This window comes from Heliangelus exortis, chromosome 3, assembly GCF_036169615.1.
Source record: "Heliangelus exortis chromosome 3, bHelExo1.hap1, whole genome shotgun sequence".
In the NCBI taxonomy this organism is placed as follows: domain Eukaryota; kingdom Metazoa; phylum Chordata; class Aves; order Apodiformes; family Trochilidae; genus Heliangelus; species Heliangelus exortis.
In genome coordinates, this window is record NC_092424.1 from 47,722,956 (window position 1) to 47,749,667 (window position 26,712).

Genomic DNA, 26,712 nt, shown 5'->3' on the forward strand with positions numbered 1-26,712 from the left:
TGGCATCTCAACCACTGTCAAATCTAATTTGGAGGTAGAATGCTTGATTTTTTTCCTAGAAGTTTTAAGATAAATACAGAATACAGTTGTGCATGGAAGTAAGCAGATGCAGAAACTTCAGAAAAAACCACATCTTACAAGCACAGACCAAGGACTGTTTTAGAGACTATGCAATCACTGTCCTGAGACAGTTTACTAGAGGAATAAGCGGTATGTTAATTTGTTACTCACCTCTGCAGCATTGGCATGCCAACTGTTTTTGCACACTTCAGTTCTATAATCGTTGTTACTTCCTTGTTTTTCCTACATTCCTGTCCACTGGAATAACTGATATACACTGTATCACCTAAAAAAGAAAAATGGTGACACCCAGATTGTTGTAAGCAGCTGTCAGAAAATCCCTTTGTTCATTCTTCAGACTTCACTACTTTAGATTAACTTCCAGGATCCTTTTTTCCCCTGCACAGACTATGTATCAACTACAACACTTCAGGAAACTGAGGTCTTCACACTGGCAATGATTTAAAAAACATTCCTCAAACACCTCTATATTTAAATTGTACCACGTGTTCAGGTCATCAGTATGGCAGTAATAAACATTTATATTTAGATGTTATTTTTTAAACACAGGAGTAATATATCCATTTATAAATGAACTCATGAATAAACATTTGCAATACATCCCATTGTCTTTGAAGCTGGATGGAAAATTTTGAAAATTCCCCTCAATTTCAAAAACTCAGAAGCAATTTAAAAATATTCCTTAAACAGAAAGCTTGAGTAATGTCACGATATTTTTTTTCCACTTAGAAGTGACAACAATTAGTCATCTTTCACAGACTGCTTTAACTCAAAATGTTACTAGACATAGAACAAGTCTTTCACAACAGGATGAACAAAAATAAACACAATCACAGACTGGTTGAAGTTGAAAGGGACCTGTGGAGGTCACCTGGTCTGAAGTCCTTGCACAAGCAGGGTCACCCAGAGCCATCTGCCCGGGATCCCATCCAGACAGCTTTAGACTATCTCAAAAGTAAGAGATTCCAAAACCTCATTGGGCAACCTATGCCAGTGCTCAGTCACTCTCACTGTAAAAAAGTCTATCTTGATGTGCAGATGGATCATTAAAGACAACACTGCTTGTTTGCTTCAGTGTCTTCTCATGGTTTAAACACCACTTTCAGGTTTGAATAACAGGAGATTCAGTAGAAAAGATATTTCAAAATAGAGGTTTCATCATAATTTAAGCAGCACTATAGCTAGGTTGCAAGATTCAATCATCTCTAGCTCCCTGCAGGAACAAAGGTAACTCTACCTGTCACATTCAGCTTCTGTGTATGAACAAGCCCAAGAACCTGAACATCTCCATTGTTGCTTTTTCTGCAAATACTGGCTCTTTCAGGACAGCCTGTGGGTCCCTCATATACCCTCTGACAGAGATTCACATAGTACCTATAAAGAATAGAGTAGACAATGTTTTTAAAATTAATTAGGCTAAACTGAAAAAATGAGATGTAAACTTCAGAACCATTGAGGGAAGCAAGCCAGACTGAAAGAAATTAAATATTTTAATTAGCTGACACAATAAAGTATGTACTAAAGCCTAGTCAATTACTTCTAAGTACTATTTTCAAGTAAGTGACACTGAAAAAAAAAAAATCATTTACCACATTAGTTCAGTAGTTAAATTTGACCTTGGTCAAAACTAGAAATTGAATCCGAGTCCAAAAATGCCCCAAAGTTTTTACAACTATAAATGTTATAGCACTATTCTAAATTCAGCATCTCTTCAGAGCTATACCACGTAAGTTTTATGAGAACAGTAGCAAGGCAGTGAATGAAATGTTTTTTACCCCACAATATACTACAACTTCAGATTTAGATGTTCTCATCTTTACCAGCTCATTTCTATTTGATAACTGGAAGGAGGGGGGTGGGACTGGAGAGGTTGATAACTTCTGTCATTCATATTTTACTCTTAAGTTGCTACTTAGAGATATGGGGAGGGAAAGCCCCTAATACTTTAGACAAAGTTACAGACTTGAGTCAAAAGACAGCAACTAAGTAATTAAAATATTTGTTCAACAGGATTAAGAATATAAAAATTGCATTTAGACTACAAAATTATTTTAAAGACAGTAGTTTAAATAGAAACCCTTTAAACTCTTTTCAATTAGATTTCTTTTGAAGAGTTACCAGCAGATGGAAGATGTGAGGATGAAGACAGTTATTCTTCTTCCTCTTCAGGTAAAATGGGTTCCTTTCCCTTATTTTTTTTTTTCTACATACAATGTTAAGCATCCACAGTTTTAAGACACAGTCAGCAATTTAAACAGACTCTGAACAGGGACCAAACAGAAATACTATGCCCCATTACAACTTCATATTGTGTAGCAATCTGCTCCCAGGAGTTACTCATTACTCACGAGTTCCCATCGTGGAAAAAGATCCATGATCCCGTGAGGGAAGAGAGCATTCTCAAGTCATAAGTTCTGTGTTTCTGGATAAATTTGCACTCCATCTTCTTGGGAGGGCAAACAACCTGAGTCTTCCATTCAAATGTCACAGCACAGCCAAGGGTTTCACTCAGAAGGTATGGTCTCCCCATATCAGCGTTTTCATCACAAGTGAAGATAATAGTAGATTCCCTTCTTGCAGTAGCTGTAAGAGGAAAGACAATATAAAAAAAACCCCACCAAAAAAACCAAACCCCCCTCCCAAAAAAACCCAAAAAAAACAACCCACAAGCCCCCCCCCCAAAAAAAAACCCCAAACTTTATTAGTCTTTGAGCCATGTATGAACTTGAGTGTAGCAATGTTGTGGTGTCAACAGAAATTTTAAGCGGGTATTGTTTCAGATAGCAAAGAGGCACAAATGCTTTACCTAGCAATTTTATTTGCAGGGTTAGCTTTCATGCTTTTTAGAAAGCAAAGCAGTGTTCTTCCAAAACAACTTGTGTCCCTCAAAGTAGAGTCAACACTCACAACTTAAACACACGATGTAAAGGCATGAACTTTTAATTTCAATAGTACTTTGCTCACTCAATTAAATAAACGTCAGGTTTGTTCCACAGATTCCTTATCTTTCCCACTCTATCCCTTTACTTACACTGTACTGCACCAGAAGTCTTTTGCCCAGCCTGATAATGTCTGTAACTCCCTATGTTAACTCAGATCCTTGCACACGAAGTATAGCAAGTTCTTACCGTGACCACAAAACCCCCACTTTCCATCTCCCTGATAGTTTTCAGTTGTAGCACACCACGGCCTATTCCTTTCTTCTGTAATACATTCCTCATAGGTCCTCCCTTTGTACTTGAAGGGGAACACACAAAGCTCTCCCTTTTCAGTCACTGAGAAGGAAAGGTACATCCTCTTAAATGACATGCAGTAGAATAGCAGGCATAACCATAATCAGGACTCTATCCAATACCTGCACACTTCAATACTGAAGAAAAGCTATAGACAGACAACAGGAATACTGAAACATTGAGTCTAAACACAATTTGAAACCTAGGGGTGTAGTGTACAGTTAGTTACAGTCACGCATACAGAAAAGCTGCACTCTGTCTTCCAGGAGATACATGTTGACATTGGGTATTAGTATGGTCCATCTGATTTAATGAAACTACATTTTTCTAGTAATGTATGCAAAATCAATGTTGCTTCCATCCTATCACAACATAACATCATATTCTAAAGGTAAAACAAAAGAGATAGGCTTACATAAAGAATGGGTCTCCTTCAATCTCACCTGTAGGGCATCGATCACCTCCTGTATATCTCAAGATGACTGTTTCATCCTGGTGGCTATAGTCCATTTTCATTTCCTTTACGTTTCCAAAAGATGATGCACCAGTTCTAGATGTCAGACATACTGCTCCATCTTTGCATTTGCCCTGGGGCAAGTCTGCTACTTTACTGCATACACCAACATGGTAACTGTTGGATCCAGAAAACACCTGCATGGACATCCAGAAGCATCACAAACAAGGCTACTTCAGTGCCCAAAGTCAACACTTAAAAAAAGCCATCTGAGTGCTTTATAAACATGCAGTACTTGCATAATGCAGAAGGAAAATAAGGTAACTCGTTTTGCAAGTCTGGTCTTCCTTAATATGAAAAATTGCAGATAAAATACATCTGGAGGACCAAGGATACAGTATGTTCAGCAGACTTGTTTTCATGTTTAAGATTCTGCCACATATGACAATTTCTCCTTCCACTCTCCATCAATATATCCATGAATTTAGCTCTCAAAATACTTTCAAATCTAATACTCTAATGTTATTCCCTGTCAGACGCCAAATACATATCAACACTGACCACAGCAGCAGCACATGTTTCAGTCTCTTCTCACACTCCAAGATGCTTAAAAGAAAACCATTTCAGTTTTAAAATGTTGATAGCAATGGGCAATTTTAAAATAAAAATAATAATAAAATCACATTAAAGCATATCAGAAGGCATTACCTCAAATGTTCCTCGAGAAAGGCTAGTCAGGTTAAAAGTATAGTGTAGCTGTTCATCAGTCACAGTGCAGCCTAAAGTTTTCACTTTATCAGGACACACAAGTGGAGTTTCCCACTCAAACACAAAACTGCAGTCTATCTTCCTTATCATCTTTGGCTTTCCCTGTAACCAAAGAACACAGTCAGATATGCCAGGTTTAAATTTTTGCTGTGTTTGCTGTTCTTTCTGTGTTTTTCCCACCTCCAACAGTTAGCCTCAGTTATTACTCAGGTTAGACTGTAATGGCAGTAGGATAAACACTATGCTTTCATATTACAATCAGAACCAAGTAAGCTACAACTGAAGTACATTCTAGCTCCAGAACACAATCAAAGCAGTAACTGAAGGACACAAGCTTTCTTATTAATTAGGATCAAGATACTGATGTTCAGCTCAGTTGCAAGCAGCAACACACTTTTTGTTGCTGTAAGAGCTGCGTTTCTTCGTGGTAGAGAACATTAGGAAAGTTCACCCAGTTAAGCATTTGAAAGAATGCTGTTTCCTTTGGCATACTTTAAAATATTAAAATATAGCCTGTGTAGCATCCAGAGCTTCCTAGAGTTTCAGCTTATGCCCCATGTCTATGAAAAATGGTTCCGCTGAGTATCTTTAACAAGCTTTTCTTTGCCAAATATCATACTTAAGTGCTTCTCTACAGTTTGTCAAAGCAATCAAAAAAATCGGGAAGTATTAGATTGCTGCCATCATGCAACCTTAACTTAGTGTTCAGGTGTCGACACAAAAAAAACCAAGTACCTAAACGAAAATTTTTAAAGCTGTGTATGACTATGGAGAGTGTTACAACATAGGGTAAACATTTCACAGTAATAATTTTCCAGTTATACAAGTGCTTGTGTTAGGTTGAGATACATGATTTGGACCCAGACAAAACAGCAAAGGTGCAAAACAGCATTAATTTGAACACCAGCAATAAGTTATCGCTACATTACTTCAGTGGAATCTGATCCTTGACACCATCAGTACCTTCCACTCTCAAGCCTAAAGTCCATGCTCCTTGTCAAATTTTACCTGCTTTAGAGTATAAATACTAAGTAGTTAAGAACACAAATAGTAAGTATACTTATTGCTGCAAAAAGTCTATCCTTATATGATAGAAACAAATTTTTCATTTAATTTTAAACAGTTATCAAAGCTAATGCTGGTTACTACCTGATCTCCATTGCAGTCCAATATTAAAATAAGTTTAACAGATTTCTTACCAGACTAGTTCCTTGGCTGCAGTGAAATACAATAAGAGAAGTATAGTTCAATTTGTTGTTTATCTGACAGGGAGTAGTGCTGTTGTAAGTGATGTAAACTTCATTTACTGCCTCATTTAACTTGGGAGGTTCAGTAACACGACCAATATCCTACACAAGCAAAAATATAAATTAAAAGACATATGGGACACACCTAGATTTCAGACCAGTCCAAAGATTCAGGTCCATTCAGAATCATCTGTTTGGTTTACATATGAACACAACTAAAGCGCTTCTGAAAACTGCATTCTGCTCTTAAAAAACAGCTGCTATTATTTCAGCTCTAACAAAACACAAGTTGAGCAGCTCAAAACACTATTTGAATAAGCTTGACAAAAGGCAGGGAGGTTCTGTATCTTATAGGTAGATCCTTCTTTAAATAATTTTGACAAAATACCAACAGATCACTCAGAAATATTGTAGCATTAACAACGGAGTAAGGTTCCTAGACCAATGTGAAAGTTCATGGGAAACAATCTCAGCTTTTTATGTGCATCTTCTACAGCTGGATGTAGCCACAGAATAGCAGACTGGGAGGCATCCTGTTTCCCAGTCTCCTGTGCACACAGCAATTCTCCATAGTAACTTTTCCTATTTATCACTGTATGGAATTCTCTGACAACCAAAAAATGTGACTGGAGTTCCAGATAGGAAAATACTTTTTTGTAGGGAAAAGTGATAAAAGGAGATTATGTAGCGTGGATTTTCATTTTGTATTCCATTTCTTTAACCCACTGGCAAGCCTCTTGCTTGAGTTAGGTCTCTAGGTGGGGATACTGCTTAAACTAGCAGGAAAATACGTATTTCAGTGATTCCAGGCACAGTACTTACAATTGGTGGTTCATTAACAGGTACCATGCAAACAGCTGCTCCAGGTGGGCAATTGACATCTTTGATAGGATTGAGAGGCTCACAAATGTTGATGTAGAAATCTGGAGAAACATCTGTATCTTCATCCACAAACGCCTCATAATACCCAGTGCGATGGATCAGAGGAGACAGGTCAATAACAGAGCTGCCATTCAGTACTGAGCACTTCACCTACAAGAAAGTACACTTTATCACTCGTATTCTTTTATTACTTGCTTTGATTTATTGATATTCATCAGGCCAGAGGTGTGGCTGGATTGAAAAGTTTCTATTTTGATTTAAGTAAAGTAGCATTTTTTACAATTTTTGTTTGTCTATAGATACTAAGCACTCACTACAACCTACATATAAAAAAACCTCAGTCGTTAATACTTTCTTATGGAATACAGTTCATAACAGAACAATATTGTCACTATGCCTTCAAACAATCAGTAGATCCTCCAAGTTCCTTCCTCTCCCCCATCTCCCACTCATTCCTGGACTATCTCTAATATGCTTGCTTATAACAAAGTTATTGTATTGAAAGTTGATGGCTTGAGCACTGTTTCCTAGAGCCTATATCATGCTTTCTTAAAGTACATAAACTTACTGACAGCCTACCTGGAATTTGAGAACTCCATTCTTGCTTGTTTATTAGGTAAGGAGCAACTAACAAAATTAACATTTAATTTTAGGACAAATCATCACAACTACCTAGTTATCACCACACTGAAATAGGGTCACAGTGGATAAACTGAAAAGAGATCAGAAATGCACAACCATTGGAGAACAGTTAACAGGGCAGAAAACACTATGTTTTTAGGCACTGTTGATTTGTAGTGCAGCATAGTACACACTACTTAAGAGGAAACCAGAATTATGTGTAGCAGAACTGTTGCAAAAGACAGAGGGGACATGTGCCAGTTCCTGTGAGGGAAGAATTATTAGGCAAATTCACAAAAGGTAATGTTCAAGTGCTAAGAAAATCACCCTCTAGGTCATTTAGCTTTCTGGTCCTATTGCTGTCTTTTACTCTGTGTACTCACTACTGCTAACAACTGAACTAGCTACACTTAATTAAAGCAAGAATAGCTCAAAGTATCATTTGGTATGCTAGTTTATCTGCAGCTGAACAAATTATATTATTACAGAGCAGAGGCAAATCCTAAATTCATGCTATCAAGATTTATCAGGTTTTGTACTGAAAAAACTGATCATACACTTGCTTAGATTCTTGTCACTTTCTCAGAAGAAAGACTATCCCCATGCCATCCATCCTCAACTCAACATAATCTCTGCTGGCCTGTTGCAATGGAGGATCTTACCAGCAGTTCCCAAGAAAATGCCCTATGTCTTCCATTTGAGCTGTACACAAAAAAGCAGATAAGCAGGTACCACAGAGGGGTTATTCTGAAGTGTTAGAAGTTTTAACTTGGCTCACTATGCAAACCAGAAGTTTGCCAAGCATTGTTCATCCCTGCTGGAAAAGTCAGTAAGAAAAGTATTTGAGAACTTCTGTAAGAACTTTCATTCTGTACAACAGGTTCTGTTCAGCCTGGAGAAAACCCCAGGGAGACCATACAGCAGCCTTCCAGTACCTAAAAGTGGCCTTCAGAAAAGCTGTGAAGGAATTCTTATAAGGGCATGTAGTGATGAGGGGGAATATTTTTTAAACTTAGAGGGTAGACAGATTCTTTACTGTAAGGGTGGTAAGAAACTGGAACTACCCAGAGAAGTTATGATGTCCCCTCCCTGGCAGTGTTCAAGGCCAGGCTGGATGGGGCTTCAAACAACCTGGTCTAGTGGAAGGTGTCCCTGTCCTTGCAAGGAGATTTGAGGCAGATCATCTTATTTCCAAACCATTCTAAGAGATCTTTCCCTCAAGGAATTTAATACATACCTATTATGTCTACACCCCACCCTGAAATTTAGTCCCCCAGGTGTCTTGTGTAGAAGTAATTCTTACCTCTTCCTCACAAGCTAAGGAAGTATGCCAAGAGAAGTAACTAGTACATGTCTGCACATCAAAAGATAGAAAAACAGGACGGCTGTCATGTCCAATATCAGAATTGCACACAAAGCTAAAATAGCTTTTATGCTTTAGTGCAGGGTCTGCAGGGCAAGGATCTCCATCTTCATAGACAAGCTTTAACACTTGATCTTCGTAAGTTAAAGTTTTACTCAGTTTTCCAGCATTAATTGGTTTTGGACCACCAGTGATGCAGACAGCTAAAGTAAAAAAGAAAAATTAACAATACAGATTAAGTCTGATGTATCTGCCTTTTAAAACTGCACATTACAACATGAACAGCAGGAAACTTAAGATTTTAGTCTCACTTTAACTTTGCTATGAAAGATAGGTTTTTTACACCATTTGGATTTGCCATTAAACGGAGATAAACTGCCCTGACAAAGAGCAAACACTATCTTTAATATTTTATTAACCAGCAGTATGTACTGCATCTATGCACATTAAAGCAATCACAGTGCAGTGTTTAGTTACCACTTCTCTGAAAACCAAGAGATTAACACAAAATGTCAGCCAGATTATATGCAATTTTATTAAGGTGACTCTTAAAAAACAAATCAGTCTGGTATTTTCTTCTAACAACACAAAAATAATTTTCAATTCACAAGTGATACTACGTTAGTACTGAAGATGCTTAAATAATATCTCATATACAGCTTGAATTAACTTCTTCAGTAGCATCCAAAACAGAACAGATCACTAGAAAGAGGGTTGGGCAAGGATCTGAAGTGTGGACATAGGGCTGAGTGCAGCTGCATTACAGCAGTACATCACCACAGAGCAATTTTTATGCTCAGCTCACTCTTGATGGAAGCTTGTGACCTCTTCCTTTTCACAACAGCCAAGAGGTGCTGTAGAAGCATCCACACTCCTGCCCTCATGTCCAAAAGAATACTTACTTTGGACCTAACTGGATTGGACTGAAAGCAAGCCCATATAAGTTCACCAATGGATTCTGACGGGAATACATCGCTCCATTTCCTGAAACACTTTCAGGAAGATCCATCTGTGAACAGATGGTCTCTGAATTTACTCCTTCTACATTTGCAGTATAACCTGCCCCTCACATTTTACTATGAACTTGAGCATATTTCCTTTAGGTACTCTATAGTTGGCGATTACAGTATCAGAGGAGATAAGATGCTTACCAGCTCCATTAGCACACGAACTTTTGGCTTCAGCACAAACGTTCAAGTCAATATTTCTGTTGTGTGAATCAGTGATGGAATAGCCAGACTCTCGCTTTAGAGATGTCAAATCAAAGAGGTGGCCTGGAGGCAAAACAAGGAATAATTCGATCATTTTTTCAGTTTCAAAATCAAGAGATTTCTACCTATTAAAAGCTTTCAGTAACTTAATGTAGTAGGAAGGTCAACCAGCCTCTACTTGCCTGCTAGCTTAGAAAGGCAAGGTGTTACTAAATCAAATTAATCATTAGAGGGAAAACTAGTTTCAGAACTATAAACTACTTATTTTCCAAGGGATATTGCAGCACCTCACAAGATATTCTACCCACCAATATGCTTGTTAGTCACTATCCAAAGGATGCGTCACACTGCCCTTTCCTAATGAAGTTGCCTCAACAACACAACTGCAGTACTGCTGCTTCCAGTGGCCTCTTCCACATACCAGGATCCTCAGGCCTCCTCCTTACCTGTTGCAGGATTGGTTACCCGGCAGTCATTTTGCACATTGCTTTTAAGAGGGCATGCAGCAGCAGTGAACCACAGAAAGGTATATTCACAGTCTTCAATGGCTGTTATAAGTTCTGGCTTTGATTCCTAAACATTAAACAGTAAAGAGTGACACTTTCACACAGTGATACTGCAAGATTTCATGCCATGGGGTTAACCCTGTAGTTGAGCTCAATTCAAATGCCAGTCCTAGGACCCAAGAGCCCACTGTGGTTCAATGAATTATGGGTCAATGAATTAACCCAAGGACAAAGTATTTAACTGTGACTATTTCAAATACATAGCTGTATGGAATCGTTATTTTGAGCAATAAAATTGATGAGAGGAGAGCTAAAGGCAGCCTAACTGGGCGACAGAAAACCCTGAAAGATGAGAGCAAGACCTCCCACCAAATAGAAGAGTACTTAATGGCAAGGCATAAGGATGTGCAGGAGTTAACTACAATAGCCAATAGCATTATTTACTACCTAAAACACTTCCAAACATGCAATGCATTAATCTTCAAGACAGACAATTTGAAGCTTTACAGATGATAAAATCCATGCTAGCCAATTGTACAGAAAAACTCTTAAAACATCCTCAGCATCTAAAGTTGAAGTCCTCCTAAGACTTCCTGGTCATAAGACTGGCTCCCTTCCAACAACTGGCAATTAGCAATAAAAACTGCCCTCCATTCCTCATATACACACAGTAGTACGAGCAGCTCATGAAAGCACAAAACCCTGCCAGAAGGAGCCCACTTACAATTTTGTTTTCATCGCACTTGAGACGCAATATTGTTGTTTTCTTGCGAATTTTATCTGGACACTGCTCCCCGTTAATATATTTCAGAATAGAAACACCATGTTCCCACCGGGGACCATAAGCCACTTCCCCAAGACTTGTACATTTTCCACCCTCCATCAAGGAGACAGCAGCATCAGAAGGACAAGAACCTATAGAGGTGAACAAAAACTGCATTATTCCTTCACATGTTATTAAGGCTTACTTGCCTGGAATAAAACCCCACCACTCTACCTTCATGTATGTCAGGGCTGATCTATACCTCTAAGTACTGTCCAACCCTTACTCATTGGTGTGGGGTTTTTTCCCAAAATCACAAGTAGCAGCAACCACATCACTTCACTGAAGACCACAGAGAAAGTAGTGGCAGCTGGGGAAGTAGACTGCTACAGAGTGAAAGGCTACAGTCTGTTACTGGGTCTTCCACAGCTCAAAATGTGGGGTCAGTCAGAAGATGTAAGAAAAAATTCTTAAGTTAACATCTTGTACCAAATTATTATTTAAGTCTGTAAGAAATAGCATGCTTTGGATTAGGACAGTAGCTAGAATGCTGAGGTTATGAAGAGAAGATAAGGGCTGCTAGTCAAATCTCATCTGCCAAGCGGGTGGGAAACACACCCACAACCTGCCCTTCCCTCTGCTGTTGAAATGACATCACTGTCTCTACGTACTTTGCTTTTTAATTTTTCCACTCTGAATAACCAGCAGTCCTGTCCTACTACTTGCTTCCCCTAGATACAGCAAGATGATATTTTTATTTTGCTCTTACGTGCAGCACCATATGGTACTAAGGGCTTGCAGACATTAATGTAGTATTTCTGCCCAGGAGCAGACAGAGCAATTGCCTCCCAGTTGTCTCTATGCCGTGTCAGAGATGAAAAGTCATAGAAGTCTCCCTTATCATCCCTGTAGGAAAGGCAAAGGATTCAAATTATGAAGAATTTTAAACAAAAAAAAATTTGATGATTTTAAGTTACAATTCTGATGTTACTGTAATAACTTTTAACCTAATGACTCTAAAGCAGAGTATCATGCTGGAAAAGAAATCTGAACAGAACTTACTGCTCCCTAAAAAACTTCAAATTCAGCACAGAGAAGTATCACTGCACCAGCAATCCCCACAGCAACAGCCCACATGCACACAACCCCTGGCCAATTGTCCTGGTTTGGGCCAGGATAAAGGCAATTTTCTGTCTTGTAATTTTGCTTTCAGCTAAGTCTCTTGTAAGCAGCTTCTGTGTTAAACCATGACACCAATGCAACAGTAACTCTGACTTTTCATTGAAATAATATTTTTCCTGGAGCTTTGCTGTGGAGAAGTTAAACAGACAGCAGTTGTACTCTTTTTAAAATTAGCTATAGTTAAATAAACACTTGTAATAGCCTAACATACTCAGAGTTCCACCATCAGTAACTGCATACCCAACAGTTCACTAATTCCCTAGGAGAAGCCCAAGGAAAGTATTTTTCTTCAGTGACATTAGTTTTAGAAAGTACAAATTGCAAAAGTTACTTAAAATGCATTGTATTGGCATTGACTGCCACATTAGGTGGTTACTGACCAAGACAAAATACCACAGTTAAAATGGCAGTATTGCACTGAGTTGCAGTAACACTATACTTGTTTCTGTCATACAGCTCTACTTTAATTTGGTGCAAACAACTTACTTGTAGGAACACTCAATGGATTTAACAGGTGGGCAAGCATACTGAGTATGCCATTCAAACATGTAGGTGCAATCTGGAGTTTCCTTCAAAAATACAGGCTAAAAAAACAAAATACAAAAGGAATTTAGTTTCTCATTTAGATGCACTGAATCTACCAAAATGTCTCAAGTCTTGCTTCAAGAAGATCCAGAAACCTGCATTTACATATTCTCTTAGAGCCAAATTATGCCTCTGACCAGCTGAAAGCATGGCTTTACCCAAACCCAAGTTTACCCACATGCACACACATGCCCCATTAGGAGCTTCTGCCTCCTCCATGAAATAAGGGGAAGAGCAAAACTGAAGGTAGGCACCACTGTTTAACAACAGGAAGGAAAGCAAAAACACAAAGAGATGAAAAGCAAGCAACCAGCTTATTTGGTCTGGCCATGTAATACCTGCTTTCCTACAGATTCATCCTACTAACTTTTCTTTCTTACAAAGAAACAGGTGTTACTTCTGGGAGAACATCCTTTCCCAACATCTCCAAGGCTTTAATAATGGCAGACACCCCTTAAAAAATACCATGCCCTAACTTTCCTGGGGCATCACAAAGGTACCTTTCATAAATAGGAAATTCAAACCATTCCTCATCTTTTATTAACACACAGGAACATTCAGTTTTCTATCTAACCTGTAAATGATTAGGCAATCCTGGAAGGAAGGTAGTTCTTGCTCTTCACCTTACCCTTCCATACATTAAGAAGGCAACTCTGGAAGATAGCATGTACATAAGCACATTTTGAAACCAACCTCAGATGTAGTCTTGTCACAATAGAATAATATGGCAGTTGATCGTTCATATATTTTATGACATCTTTCTCCACTGGTGTAATTTATCATTATTAAACCATTTCTGAAAGTCAATTTTTCTGTAAGCAAGCCTAGAAGCAAGGAGTTGAGAAAAGTAAAAAAGTAAACAGTTAATCCAGGAAATATTCAACTGCAGTAATGCCTTCAGCAACCCATTACATAGACAACAATAACACATGATTTACTGACAAAAAGATCTCAACCATCCTCTAAAACTTGACCTCACTATTGAACGAGTACTATTGCAGTGCAATAGGGTTGAGCTTGTTTCTAATTGTGTACCAACAGGACTATATACATAGCATCTTTGCACATGAAGCCGTAGGGTGCTTTATCTCATAATATGTTTAGGATAAAAAAAAAGACTCCTTTTGTATCCCACAGTAATCCTCTCATTCTCTGAGTTCCTTCAATCCAGTGCTATACCTGCTACTTTTCTGAAAGTAGTGTCCATCTTCTTTACTTGACACGATGACACAGAATGAGCCTCTGATTTGCAAGTTTCTGTTATTTCTCCACAAACTCTGAAGTAGTAGTCATACTCATCTGTAGTCACTTTTATGTCTTTATTGGAAAGTGGCTTCAGATTATAAACATGACCATACCTTGGATCTTTCACCTGGCAATTCTCTCCTGCAAAGAGAAGTTAAGAATGTAAAATACAATTTAATAACTGTGAGTCGTGCCAAATATACTTAATACAATTAAGGCTTACTGGAACAAATAAGGCCACAAAAATAAGTAGATGACATTACGGCAGTGATGCTAAAGAACCATTTTAGTCCAGCTAAGCAACTCATTTCATGAGGTCACCAGTATCTAGAACTATGAAGCCAAAAGACAAATGGAACATTTCTTTTACCACTGCCACTAAAGCAAGATGCAAAAGTCACACTGTAGTTCAAAAACTAGCTCAAAGTGGCCTCACACGTGCTTTCTCCAGCCATGCTCAAGGTTAAGTACAGAACCAGAGACACTAAGTCCAGCATTTGCTTAATTATCTGGAAAGAAGGGCAAGGTCACCAGGCTGAAGCAAAAGTTATCCTAGATGTCTGTCTTGTATCTTCTTTTAACAGCTGTGAAGTTTGCCAAGTTAGGAAATAAATGACCATAGGAAACGTTAGCTACAGCTTAAGGGTCTACCAAGATGTATACAGAAACAGTCTCTATTTCCATCAGTCTAATCAGCCGATATATATTAGTAACTTCACTGTCCATTAAGTCTTCCCTTTTGAAGTTCCCTTTTTTTTTAAAAAAAAATATCAGATTGTATCACATGATTATCACATTCCCCTTCATCAAACAAGCTGCTACCAAGTTAAGGACATCCCACCAGCTTCCCTCCCTTCAAAATCACATCTTGTCACCTGCACCTTACACTGTAATGGTGTGCTACAGAGCAGCAGCTTGTAAACATTTCTCTTATGCCACATGACATCACTGACAGTTTCAATAATTTCCCAACTTTCTCTCCCCCTCTGTCTAGCAATGGTCAAGTGGACTGTATAGCTTCCAGTGTTCAGTGAGGGACTGAAAATTACTTGCCAGGCACAGGATCAACTGCATTGTCACAAAACTTGATGCTTTTTTAAGATTTACAATACTGCATATTGCTTTATCCTCTCTCCCTAGATAGGTAAGTACATTTGCCTGTGACCTTAAATTACACTTTTAATGTAATCTTTTACAGAAAGATTGCCTGGGCAAGAAACAAACATAGCTTCACTATGTAGCTACTCCTTGTATAAATTTTGTTCGAAATTTAAAGCTCAAATAACCATACTTACCTTCTGCTTTATGAACAGGACAGGCTGCCAAAGTTCTCCAAACAAATACAAACTCACAATCACTCTCTTGCTCCAACACTGGTGACCCCTAAAGAAAAGAGCCAAAGGAAGGAGACTTACTAACAATTACATTGCAATTCTGAAAACATACATGCTTAAGACTTTTTTATTGCAGTTGCACAGTCTGAGATGTCTGGTATCGAATGTCAGTATTCATTTTTAGCCTGGGGGCTGTCAGCATTAGAGTTCTCAGTTGTGTTCTACAAGCTCTGAAAAGCAGCTGTAAGGAGAGACAGGGAAAAGCCTGTACACAAGATACTACTTTTTAGAACCAATCTCTCCATTTCAAGAGGAACACTGTCTGTTTTGCTATAGAAAGACAAAGTTCTAACATCCTCATGACTAACAATTGGCACAGAAAATTACCATTGTTTGATCACACTGGAAGATTATACGTGTAGAATAACGCTGGTGATTTTTGCATGTGTCACCATTCAAGTAGATAATGCTTAACGACCCATCAGTAGCAGCCTGTGGGTTTATCTGAATGACTCCAAGGTTCTTGCTTCCATCAGTGGATTTCAGACAAGATCCTATGGCACCACCTACAGGAAAAGATAAAAACTGCGTTTTAGTTCAAAGCTTTGACAACTCGAGTTAACTTAATCATAAAATAACATAATGGAGCAGCATTAAGAAGGCTTTGACCATTAAAGCAGACTGTCTCAAACTCCTGAAGCAGAACACAACAGGCATGGTTTCATAAATACTGTTAGAGACAGTGTGCCTAAGTTTGAGGAATAGAAAAAGTTAGTGACTTCCATTCACTGAAATAATTTAAACTTCTCTGGTCCCACAGATTGAAGACTACAGCAATAGGTTAAATATATCAGAGGGGCTAGAACTATAATTAGACATAGTATAAGCTTTTCTTTCTGGCCTCATTCAGTTAGGAGGCTTCAACAAATTTAAGTTCCATTTCCTCGCTTTTTTTTTTTTTTTAATATACTGGTAAATATTGTCCTCAATTCATTTTTCCCAAATGCATTCCCACACATCTCAATGCAAGAGTCCTGATGAGCATTAAGACTGCAATTAGTTTCAGCAAGTCTGTTTTTATTATACCCTTGACATACATTACACTGGTGTAAGCAACTTGGATAATTGACCCCTCAGGATTCAAGAAATCCTACTGAAATAACCAGGGGCTTCATATCCTGCTTATAAAGTCTGGCATCAGAAGTCACAAGTTAAGAAATGCTTGCCACTTGGCTTACCAGGGCACCCAGGCACATAGGGCAAAGGCTTGCAGACATTCAAGAAAAATGTTCGCTTCTTTCCTTCCTTTGAAGTGTCTATAGCAACCCATGGCTCACTATCTTTGCTCAAGTCACTTAAGTCATACTCGTTGCCAGCAGCATCTAAAAGAGATGTGGTACACACAGTAAGCTGAAAGACAGCCCACTAGACACTTGCAGCTACACTTGGTTTGAAATTATACAAGTTTTACTGATGAATACACATAATTCAAGTAATTTTCAGAATCACATTAGATAGCCACTGAGAGAAGGCATTATTGTGATTAAAAAGTGTCACAACATGTAGAACACACGGGGAACACAGACTTCCCTTGACAGTTACATCACACAAGTAACCACTCCACAATTCACAGGTGCATTTTTCCAGAGGCCAATACTAAATTAACTCATTTTCTTCATAGTTGGGCTGAAGTAGCATCCTGTCATAAGAAATAAAGTTTTCAAAGTAATTTATCAGCTCTCCTGCATACCACTGTTGCACATAGCTTCTTACTTGTCTTAATGTTAAGACTGCTTCAAAACAACTTACACCTCCTCAGTCTCTCCAGAACTTCTGTGAAGACTGCAAGTCTTAAAAATGTCTCCACAACAGGTATTATTAAAGCTCAAAAGTTTGCTGTTCATCCTTCCAACATTTGTTGGACAGAGATCAACCAAATTCCAGGTGCTTACCTGTCACCTGGCAGTCTACAGGAGCAGGAGCACAAGCCAGAGCTGTGTGAAACTCAAAAAAAGTATCATGGATGTTCAGCACACTGTTTATCTCTTCACGCACGAACTCAAGCTCTCCAGGATAAGAATCATTACACATGAAAGTCACAGTGAATGTGTCTGATGTTCCTGTAAAACAAACAATTAATTGCTGCTGATTCACTTGAGAATATTTGAATTTCAGCTCAAGCTAGCACCTTAAAATTTTTAACGGTTTCTTATTCCTAACTGCTTCAAGGAAAACTCTACCCAATTGCTGTTTGGGGTGTTTTAAACTGTAAATACGCAAGACTTCTTTAGAGACTTGGGCTAAATTGCCTAGCAGCTGCACCTGTCTCTCCAAATGGAAGATAAGAATGCCTTGACACAGCTCAAGAGCATGATCACCTTCACTGAACTGTGCTTTCTGGGTTTTAGACACGATATGGTTGAAGAAACAGAAAATCTATAAAACATCTTGTCAGCTGTAACAGCAAGCTCTAAATTACATCACACGTAGCGAAGTTCTGGGTTTGGGGTTTTGCTTGTTTGTAAGAAGCTAAGTGTAGGAACTGCAAAACGAGTAACACTGATACTATTTAGGCAGCATGTGTTAAGTTCTGTTTAGTCCTCCTTTTACAACATAGAAGAAATGGTAGAATTAAAGAGGGGGGAGTCGTATTTGTCAGTGTATCGTACTGTCATCAGTTCTCAAAGAAAAATACATGAGAACTCAAACACTTGTTTCCTGTTGCATATTAGGTACATAAACATTATGACTGAAAAAATAGAGAGATCACACCACAGCAATTTGTACAGAGCATAAATATGCAGGAGCATCTGAGGCTCCTGAAGCCAAAATGCTGTTTTCCTAAAATCCCTTTTGTTGTTCATGTATCTTATGTCTTTTATCAAAACTCAAGTTTCAGTACAGTTGGAGAGCATGTAAAAGCCAATAGCTAGATAAAAGTTCAGAACTAAGACTAATGAAACGAACAAATTCATGAAGTAGGTGTACATGAAGTACTAGACCATTTATTCAAGCAATTCCATCTAAGCAAGCATAAACTTACTGATTCAGATATGAAACTACTTTGGAGATCATTAAACTGAAGCTTAAAGAGTAGATTTCACTTAGAAAAAGAGTTTGTTTTGCTGATTTCCCAATTTGACTATCCATTTGTCCATATGAGGGGCAATATCTGTGCCCCTCATATCATATGAGGGGCAAATTTTTTCCTTTCTGTTCCCAGAAAGGAAAAAAAATCCTGTACTGTATTTGCTGTCTTTCCAGGCATCTTGGAATGCACATGTATTACTGAAAACTGAGCAATTATCACTCTACATTATTTGATTTCTTCCTAAAATTTTCATATGAAGCAGCTTGTTTTAAGTGACTAGCACCAAGCTCAGTAGGTTTTAGTATATGAACAAAGAAAGGAATGAAGACCTGACACAGAAAGTTCATACAATATCAGCACCCATTTCCACTGCATATTTCCTGAACTCACCTGATTGCGTATGAAGAGGACCTCTGTACGTAAGAGTGAGAAACCCTTCACCAGACAGATACAGGGTTTTGTCCAGTCCCACAAGCCTCGTTGATGTCAGATTTTCTGCTTCACATCCAGCAGCTGCTTTGCCATCAATTTCACCACAGTCTGGCATGGGTCCACAAATGTTTAGCTAGAAGTTTTGAAAAGATGTGGGTGTACACAGTATTAAGTGCATCAGAAAAATTAGAGACACACGTCCATTTCTATATCAATAAAACTCACTTGTCAAGAATTATTTCAAAGAGCATGAAATGTCTGTCATTTCTTCAGTCTTCAATTTACAAGGTCCACAAATCCTCCCCACTACAAGTACAGGATGTGGTGTAGTAAGTATATTCATAGACAAAAAAAAAAAAACTATGGTAGTACTTGTGGGCAGTGTAGGAATACTGATACATGCAGATCGCATTAACACTGATAAATACACATTAAATCTCCTTCTTGGCTTCCACTGCCCATTTCTTCAGCACCAGCAGAAAAACTGGTACTATACAACAGCCTCCATAACTGCAAAACTGTGCACAACCACAAAAGCATGACTATCTTATGTTTGCTAAGAACCATAAGTTCCATGCTTTTAAGACCATCTGAGATGAATCAACTAATCTTCTGTTCCTCCCCTTAGGCACAGTACTTTCCTGCCAATTCAAACTCCATAAGAGGACTGAGTCACTTGCTCACTAAGCAAGACTAGAAAAATGCAGAGCATCCAGAAGCAACACATCGTCCAGTCAGAATCCTTACCAAGAAGTTCTTCCCAATCCCAGAAGTCATATATCCTTTTTCAGAAGCTAATGGCTGCAGATTGAAAAGGAACCCGGTGTTTGGATCTCGCACAGAGCAAGACTGAAAAAAAAGAAATTACAACACCATTATTTTCTTCCTCTGCATTTCTTCTGTGCAAGTTTTACCTCTATCTTGTTTAAAGATCCAAAGTAGTGACTTATACATATTTCTACCCTATCTACCTATTAAAAACTTAATTTGGACAACCAGAATACTGCTCTGCCAGTAGCAACACTCCGTTCAACTTTTTTTTCATAGCTGTACGTTGATATCAGCCACACATCTATGTATCAAAGTGCAATTTAATAGATCACATTTATCAAGTTAACTAAGAGCAAAGAAATTTTAACTGAGACTTGTTTTCAAGCTACTGTATTTATGTTGAGGCCTGTAAAGTAGAAGCACCTGAGCATCTCAGTGTAAAAAGCAAAACAACCAAAAAAAAAAATCTCCCACAAAAACAAAAAACTCCCCTTAATTGATGATCCGTAAACAATCGAGGACAATGTTTGTATCAATATATATCCTTACATATAAACTCAGTTTTACTAAAAACCTTGTAAAGGAATGAAATATTTAGTGTCACAGCAAGTTGTCTTGAGAGAGAGCGCTTGAATAATTTGGTCAAAAGTTACACATTTCAGGAACACTTCAAGAATACAATAAAATACCACCACAAGATTCCATCACAGTCAACTTTAGACTTCGCTGTAGTTAATTTTCTCCAAGAGTCTCAAACACACAACAACCAAGAGTGAGAAAAAAATTAGCACACTAAGACTATGAATGCAATTATGTTCCCCCCTTCTCACCTGAGAATCATCTTTTGTTTCCTTGATCGGACAAGCAGCTTCAGTTTCCCATAAGAATGTGGCCATACATTCCTGAATGGCTATAAACCTCGGGCTGCTATTCTGGAAACAGATTGTAAACAGAAGACCAGAATAAGAGTAATGACCAGCATCTTCTCTTATTTGAGACTCTACTTTATGAGGAACTGTTAGGTTCTAAGACTTCACTACAAATGCACAGAATTCCCATTCCACTTCCCTCTCCCCTATTTATTTTGAATGTCACTACTGAAAACTTTGTCTGGCTAAACACTTAGTATGTCACTAAGCTTTATCAAATAACTCAATCTAACATCCAAATATTCAGATTAAATTCAATACTGAATTGAACACATGTATCCAAACCTGCCTTGGTCTAAGCACTGAAGAGTTTTGGGGTATAATGCATAGTCCACTGTAACAAAAAAGGTAAAATTAAAAAAATAAAATATCAATCAAGCAACAGAAAACTGTTAGCTGAGGTAACAAGGTAACAGGAGTATTAATTATATATGCTTCATTTCAGCGCTCTGAGGCAAAACCAAAGCAGTTTCTAACTGCTCAAAATTGCATATTTTCACCACACCTTTTGGACTGAAGACCATGTAAGTGAGGGGAGTAATACCTCCATGCTCTTAAGTCCCTGTGCATTTTGCATGCTAATTAGACTAGATGAAATATCTATGTCCTGTTAGTTCTTAAGTAGATCTTACTTACAATAGAATACTCAGTCTGAGACACATACTTGTCTAGCACCTAAGTCAGATTTGTTTCTACACCTTTATTTTAAGGCCTCAGGAAGCCTCCCTTGTCATTAATCTGCTATACACAATACATCTTCATGTAGCTTAATGTTAGATGACAAAAAAACCTACTATGATGAAGCAACAACTGAAAGATCAACTTGTCCTTACAAGAGTGCCCTTAGAACAGACGAAGTGGATGGTGGTCGTGTAAGTAGTTTTCTTTCCATCAGCATCAATGCACACAGAGCCATCTGCATAGGTTAGAAAAACGTGTCCAGGTCTTTCAACTACTAGTTCTTTGCTGGCAACACCCAGATTACTAATAGATGTGACTTCAGAGTAAGAACCCTAGAAATAAAAGGAAAGCATGTCAGGAATTCTAAAGTCAAGTGGTGGAGTAATGGATACAGTCAAAAAGAAAGAAATACCTGCCCACAATTATCTTGTGTACCACAGGTTATCTTGAGAGTTTTGAAGATAACAAAGGCATAGAGATCTCCTTAACATTTCTCCCCCATTCTGTACCGAGTTTCACATATTTAGCATACAAGCTCCACAAGCAGGTGTGGTTCAGTTTTTTGTGGCTTTATGTTTAGTACAATAAGGTGCCCAGAAGTGCCTCACAAAAGCCATCCTCATCTTACCAACTGCACATCTTAGGAATCTAGGGAAGCCTACGTCTCATGTGCAGTAGGTAGGATTGAATTTGTACAGCTCTTTAAAATATGTGGAAAGTATGTGGAAGGCTCCAGGCATTCTTAGAATCGACCCTAGGGATCTTCCATTCTTAGCAAAAAGCCTAAGCACCAGCAGAAACCGAGCATTATAACAATAGTAGGTGCTACTAACAAAGTCCAAATTAATCTTCACTTCTGGAAGGTAACCACTGTAACCTATTTTTAAGAAACAATTTTAAGTTAGCAACAGCAAAAAAACGGTAAAATATACCTCCAAAGCAGCCCTGTCCACAAAACACTTAATGTTTCCTTTTGCTTTTTTTCCCTCCATCTTTTTTTTAAGAACTCTGCATTTAGGTTGGCCCTATGCAATTACTTTTTACTCCAGTGTCTTTAGCAATGAAGTAATGATGCCCTAATGTGCCTTCACATGTAAAGCAAGTAGCTTTAGACAATGCTGGCATACTATTAAAGCTTTGGTCCTTGAAGAGGCAAACAGGAGGTCTACCATTCTGCAGTGGTTATGTCAACATTACGCATACACAGAACACCACTGAATTTTGCACAAAAAAGCCAGAATTCACGTGCTTATTTCACACACCCCTTAATCTCACTCACTTGGCAAATCAGCAAAACTTGCTACTTACATGATCATATTGATATTCCATCTGGCAGACAGATGCTTGCCGGTCGCACCCTGGTACAGCAATCAGTGGTCGGCAGATGTTTATATAGTATTTCTTGCGCTCACTGGGATTTGAATTATCCAAGGCATACCAGTTTTTACCTCTCTTCTCAGATTTTGCTAAACTGAAGAGAAGAGAAAGTTCTACACTAAGAACACATAGATTCTCATAGATTCTCTCTAGCTTTCTCTGCCAGTCGCAAGACACAGAGCAATCACAAGGCATTTCAGAATAATTTTTCCTCCTCATTTTTAAGTGTTACAATTAGAAAAAATATTCATAGCAAATAAAGGACAGTTGACAAAGTAGTAAGTTTTTATTAAGCAAAACCATCCCAAAAAGACAACCTTTATCTTAGGAGGCAAGACAATATGCTAGAGGGAAATACTGTCTTCATTTCAAGCAGATTCTTGCAGATTAACCTTCTAGTTCTGTCTACACAGGAAATCCAAGTTCACCCAGTACTAAGCCACTGGCCAGAACAATGAACTACAACAGTCACGTTGTAGGTGCTACTTTCCTACCTTGACAAGTCATACTGCTCCATGGTGTTGCGATCAGTCACAACACATTCCAGGGGCATTTCAGGACAAGCATATTCAGTGTACCACCTGAAGTTGTACGTATATTCATCTTCTACCTAATAAAGAGAAGAATAGGTCAGTAAGGCTTTCCACACAGAATCCTTTGTGACTCACAGTTACTTCTTTGCATATTAAGCTTGTTATTTCCCCTTGGCTTTGGGATATACCTTCTCAGACGGATTTGTGTAGGTCTGTTTTGTTGTAGATCTTGCCATCAAAAATACTCTTCCCAAAAAATAAAAGAACCAGAGCACTAGGCCAATGTAATGGCTGTCTGCTGCATTACAGGACACATAATTCTACCACCTGCTACTTCTCAAACAGTTTGGGGTTTTTTCAGATCGAAGTAAGATGATCAAAAGCACCAATAATTACATGGCCCCAAGACTACAGAAAAGTGAAATAAGAACCTGGATACAGGTGAAGAGCTTATTATTCAGTGGTCTAGACAAACTATGGCTGCAACAAGAGGCAGATATACCAGTAGAAATAACTATTGTGTTTAGTCTGCTTTGTAGATGCTGTGTACTTCCATCCATGAATCTCTGCCTAGTAAAAATTGTCAGGATGTTGGGATAGAGATCCTTCCCTTCCTTTCACAGAACTTCTTACCTGATATTCAGGTTGACCTATTCCAGCCTGACGATCACACAGGAAAGTTATAAGGGTTGACCGCTGTGTTTTTTTCTCATTATTGTATGCTGTACCATTTTTGTAGGTTAACTGAATCAGACCATCATAATATGAAAGTTTAGAGCTGGGCAGTCCAAGACTCCAAAAGCGATCCTTACTAGAAAAGAAAAAGTGCAGGTTGAGACTGAACAACATGCAAGATTAATTCTCTCTTTAAGAGAAGTCTTATAAGCAGTAAGCACACATGTAAGTTTATAGAGGACACCATAATAAGACAAGTAAGGCTGGCTATATCTAAGTGAGATAGAATGAGTAAAAGGCTGCCAAAAGGAAACTTAAAACAACAACAGGTATCTTAGGGCAAGGAAGGTGTACCCTGCTTAGATACCTAGAAAACTTTGTTACTCCTCTAGAGAAGGGATCATTAGTAATAGCAATTCCCCATTCTCTCCAGAGTAGAATTCACACTGCAGGCACCATAATGCTAGGCTCAAATAGGCTCCATGCAAATACATGTACAGTGAAGACCTAGCACTCACTCAGGGAAGAAAACTGCAACTGCCTTCACGTCGGGACCAGTGCTGGTTCAAGGGGTGTTTCTTTACTCAGAACACTGTCTCTACCAGACCTAGCCTGATCACCTTCCCCTAAAGAACATTTAGATTGTCTGCAGTGAATTCCCTTTGGCTGGGAAGTAACTCAGAGGAAGCCAACCCAAGTACACCTTCACATGTTTGCACTGTACATCTCTGGCAACAAGCTGACCTGGACCCTGAATCCAAATTGTGGGTTGGGTTATGTAACAGCTTCAGTCAGCAGTTAATCAATAGTTTATAGTCCCTATGTGAAATGTAAGGGAAACCAATGGACACACTCATTCAATCTCAAAAATTATTTTAAGCAGGATTACGTGTGTGTGCACTCTGCCTGAGTGTGTAGTTACTGTACTACCAAATAGTATTTTACATGCAAACTACCTGAAACTATCACAGGCAGTGCAGTAATTATCTCACATGCAAAACATTCACTGCTACACACAGACAACAAATCATGCAACAAGAGATCATCTATTACAGACAACAGAACCAGTTACTCACTTTTGTGTTACTTGGCACGCTCCTGATTTTGTGTGACACAACTCATCCGGCACACTGCCACAGATGTTTATATAAAATAAGTATTCTGTAATATTAACTATATAGTGCCCATTTTTCTTGGCCAGAGGTGATAAATCAAAAGAGAAGCCTAATTAGGAAGGAACAAACTTTATCAGTTTAACCTTTTCTTGTCATCTCACCAGTTTTGATTCTCCCAGTCAAACAGCTAGTTCACTTCCCCCCCAGTAAGTCTTCTTCCATGTAACTATTCCAGAAACAACCTGGACATAACAAAAGCATGTTGTCTTACACAAAGATATTTACTATAGTAAAATGCACATTACAACTATTTTCCTTTATTCCTAGTATTATAACAATAATAAATGTGAGCTCTCATGCTTGAAACTTGTGCTCAACTTCTGTAGGTGCTTAGACTTAAGCTGAAGCGGCTGAGTTCTTGCACAACACAAGGACTCAGTATTGTGACAAGTTCTATCCCTCATGACCTTTCAATTTGCCAAACATATATACATACCTGCCTGAGGATCAGAGACTTGACAGTTACTCCCTTCAGTTTTAGACAGGACACATGCAGCAGCAGTATACCAATCAAATTCATAAGAACATTCACGCTCAGACATCAAGATTGGAGCACTTTCTAGATCACCTGGTATCACAAGAGTAATGTGTTACACTGTCATGCTGCCAAAAGGAACTATGATTTTAAGCCTAGGAACACACAACTCCTCCCCAACAGCAGACTAAGATTAACTGTTAAAAAAATACCTGTCCTCTGAAAAGGACTAATAGAACCAAAAATTCCTTTCACATACTCCTTGCATCCTCCTCCCAAGAATAAAAGTTAAGTCCAGAGGTGACGATGCACTGCTCAGTCTGTTCCTGAGTACTATCACACTCTTCAAAAAAAATGTTTGCTTTGATACACCAACCTGATCCTAACAGCTAGCACACTTGGAAGATACAGCTTCCTCAGGCTGAGGTAGAGGAATATAGGTTTCCTGTTTCTCTGGGAGATGCTTAAACTAGTGGACTATTTTATGGACATGAACAACAAAAAATTTGTTGTTCCATTAACTACAAGCATGCTAGACATGAAACACTTATTGGGAAAGAAGATTAAAGCACCTGATCTCTGTTCAGAATTAGTCTTTCATATCAAAGCCATATAGGGACAGAAAGTGATTTTTATAGCTTCCAGGTATCTGTGGAGCTATAAACATATGTTTAAATGCTTAAACATACTTTCCTCATGTTTGGGAGAGACTTAGTTCATAAGACTCACTCAACAGTCTTTGTAGAGTATTTGTGTGAACAGAGCTAAATGCCTGCAATTACATTGCTATAATCCTCATAAACAAAGCACAGCACTTCACCTGTTGCATGGAAAGAAATAAAAGGCAAAAGCATGTGCTAATATTTAGCATTCATGCTTGGGCATATTAAATGACCTCCAGTTTTTAGCTTGATCAGAAAACAAAGTGTGGATATTCTCACCTGGTCTGCATACTAGATTGATGATAGTCTTGATTTTTTTATTACCATCACAGCTGTCTCCATTTGAATAGATAAGTTGAATATTTTCTCCAACCTTCTTAGGAGAAGATACAAATGTTCCAAGATTCTTACTCTTGTTCTGGTTATCTGTCAAGAC

The 26,712-nt window shown here is 38.3% G+C and overlaps 1 protein-coding gene across 1 annotated transcript in view; it reads right to left on the reverse strand.

Annotated features, from left to right (window-relative positions):
• IGF2R (insulin like growth factor 2 receptor) overlaps positions 1–26,712 on the reverse strand; it is a 59,082-nt gene that overhangs the window by 8,454 nt on the left and 23,916 nt on the right. Inside the window, exons 13-42 of the mRNA XM_071740481.1 lie at positions 26,556–26,702; positions 25,576–25,707; positions 25,041–25,188; positions 23,923–24,100; positions 23,251–23,366; positions 22,688–22,850; positions 21,532–21,711; positions 20,600–20,701; positions 19,746–19,847; positions 18,957–19,131; positions 17,428–17,595; positions 16,714–16,857; positions 15,863–16,041; positions 15,437–15,524; positions 14,076–14,282; positions 13,590–13,720; positions 12,798–12,895; positions 11,899–12,035; positions 11,091–11,281; positions 10,307–10,433; positions 9,801–9,923; positions 8,590–8,852; positions 6,606–6,815; positions 5,736–5,885; positions 4,477–4,638; positions 3,758–3,965; positions 3,210–3,356; positions 2,430–2,664; positions 1,319–1,455; positions 232–346 (exon numbers count right to left, since the gene is read on the reverse strand). Coding sequence (XP_071596582.1) covers positions 232–346; positions 1,319–1,455; positions 2,430–2,664; positions 3,210–3,356; positions 3,758–3,965; positions 4,477–4,638; positions 5,736–5,885; positions 6,606–6,815; positions 8,590–8,852; positions 9,801–9,923; positions 10,307–10,433; positions 11,091–11,281; positions 11,899–12,035; positions 12,798–12,895; positions 13,590–13,720; positions 14,076–14,282; positions 15,437–15,524; positions 15,863–16,041; positions 16,714–16,857; positions 17,428–17,595; positions 18,957–19,131; positions 19,746–19,847; positions 20,600–20,701; positions 21,532–21,711; positions 22,688–22,850; positions 23,251–23,366; positions 23,923–24,100; positions 25,041–25,188; positions 25,576–25,707; positions 26,556–26,702 — 4,663 coding nt within the window. The remainder of the gene's footprint in view (positions 1–231; positions 347–1,318; positions 1,456–2,429; positions 2,665–3,209; positions 3,357–3,757; positions 3,966–4,476; positions 4,639–5,735; positions 5,886–6,605; positions 6,816–8,589; positions 8,853–9,800; positions 9,924–10,306; positions 10,434–11,090; positions 11,282–11,898; positions 12,036–12,797; positions 12,896–13,589; positions 13,721–14,075; positions 14,283–15,436; positions 15,525–15,862; positions 16,042–16,713; positions 16,858–17,427; positions 17,596–18,956; positions 19,132–19,745; positions 19,848–20,599; positions 20,702–21,531; positions 21,712–22,687; positions 22,851–23,250; positions 23,367–23,922; positions 24,101–25,040; positions 25,189–25,575; positions 25,708–26,555; positions 26,703–26,712) is intronic.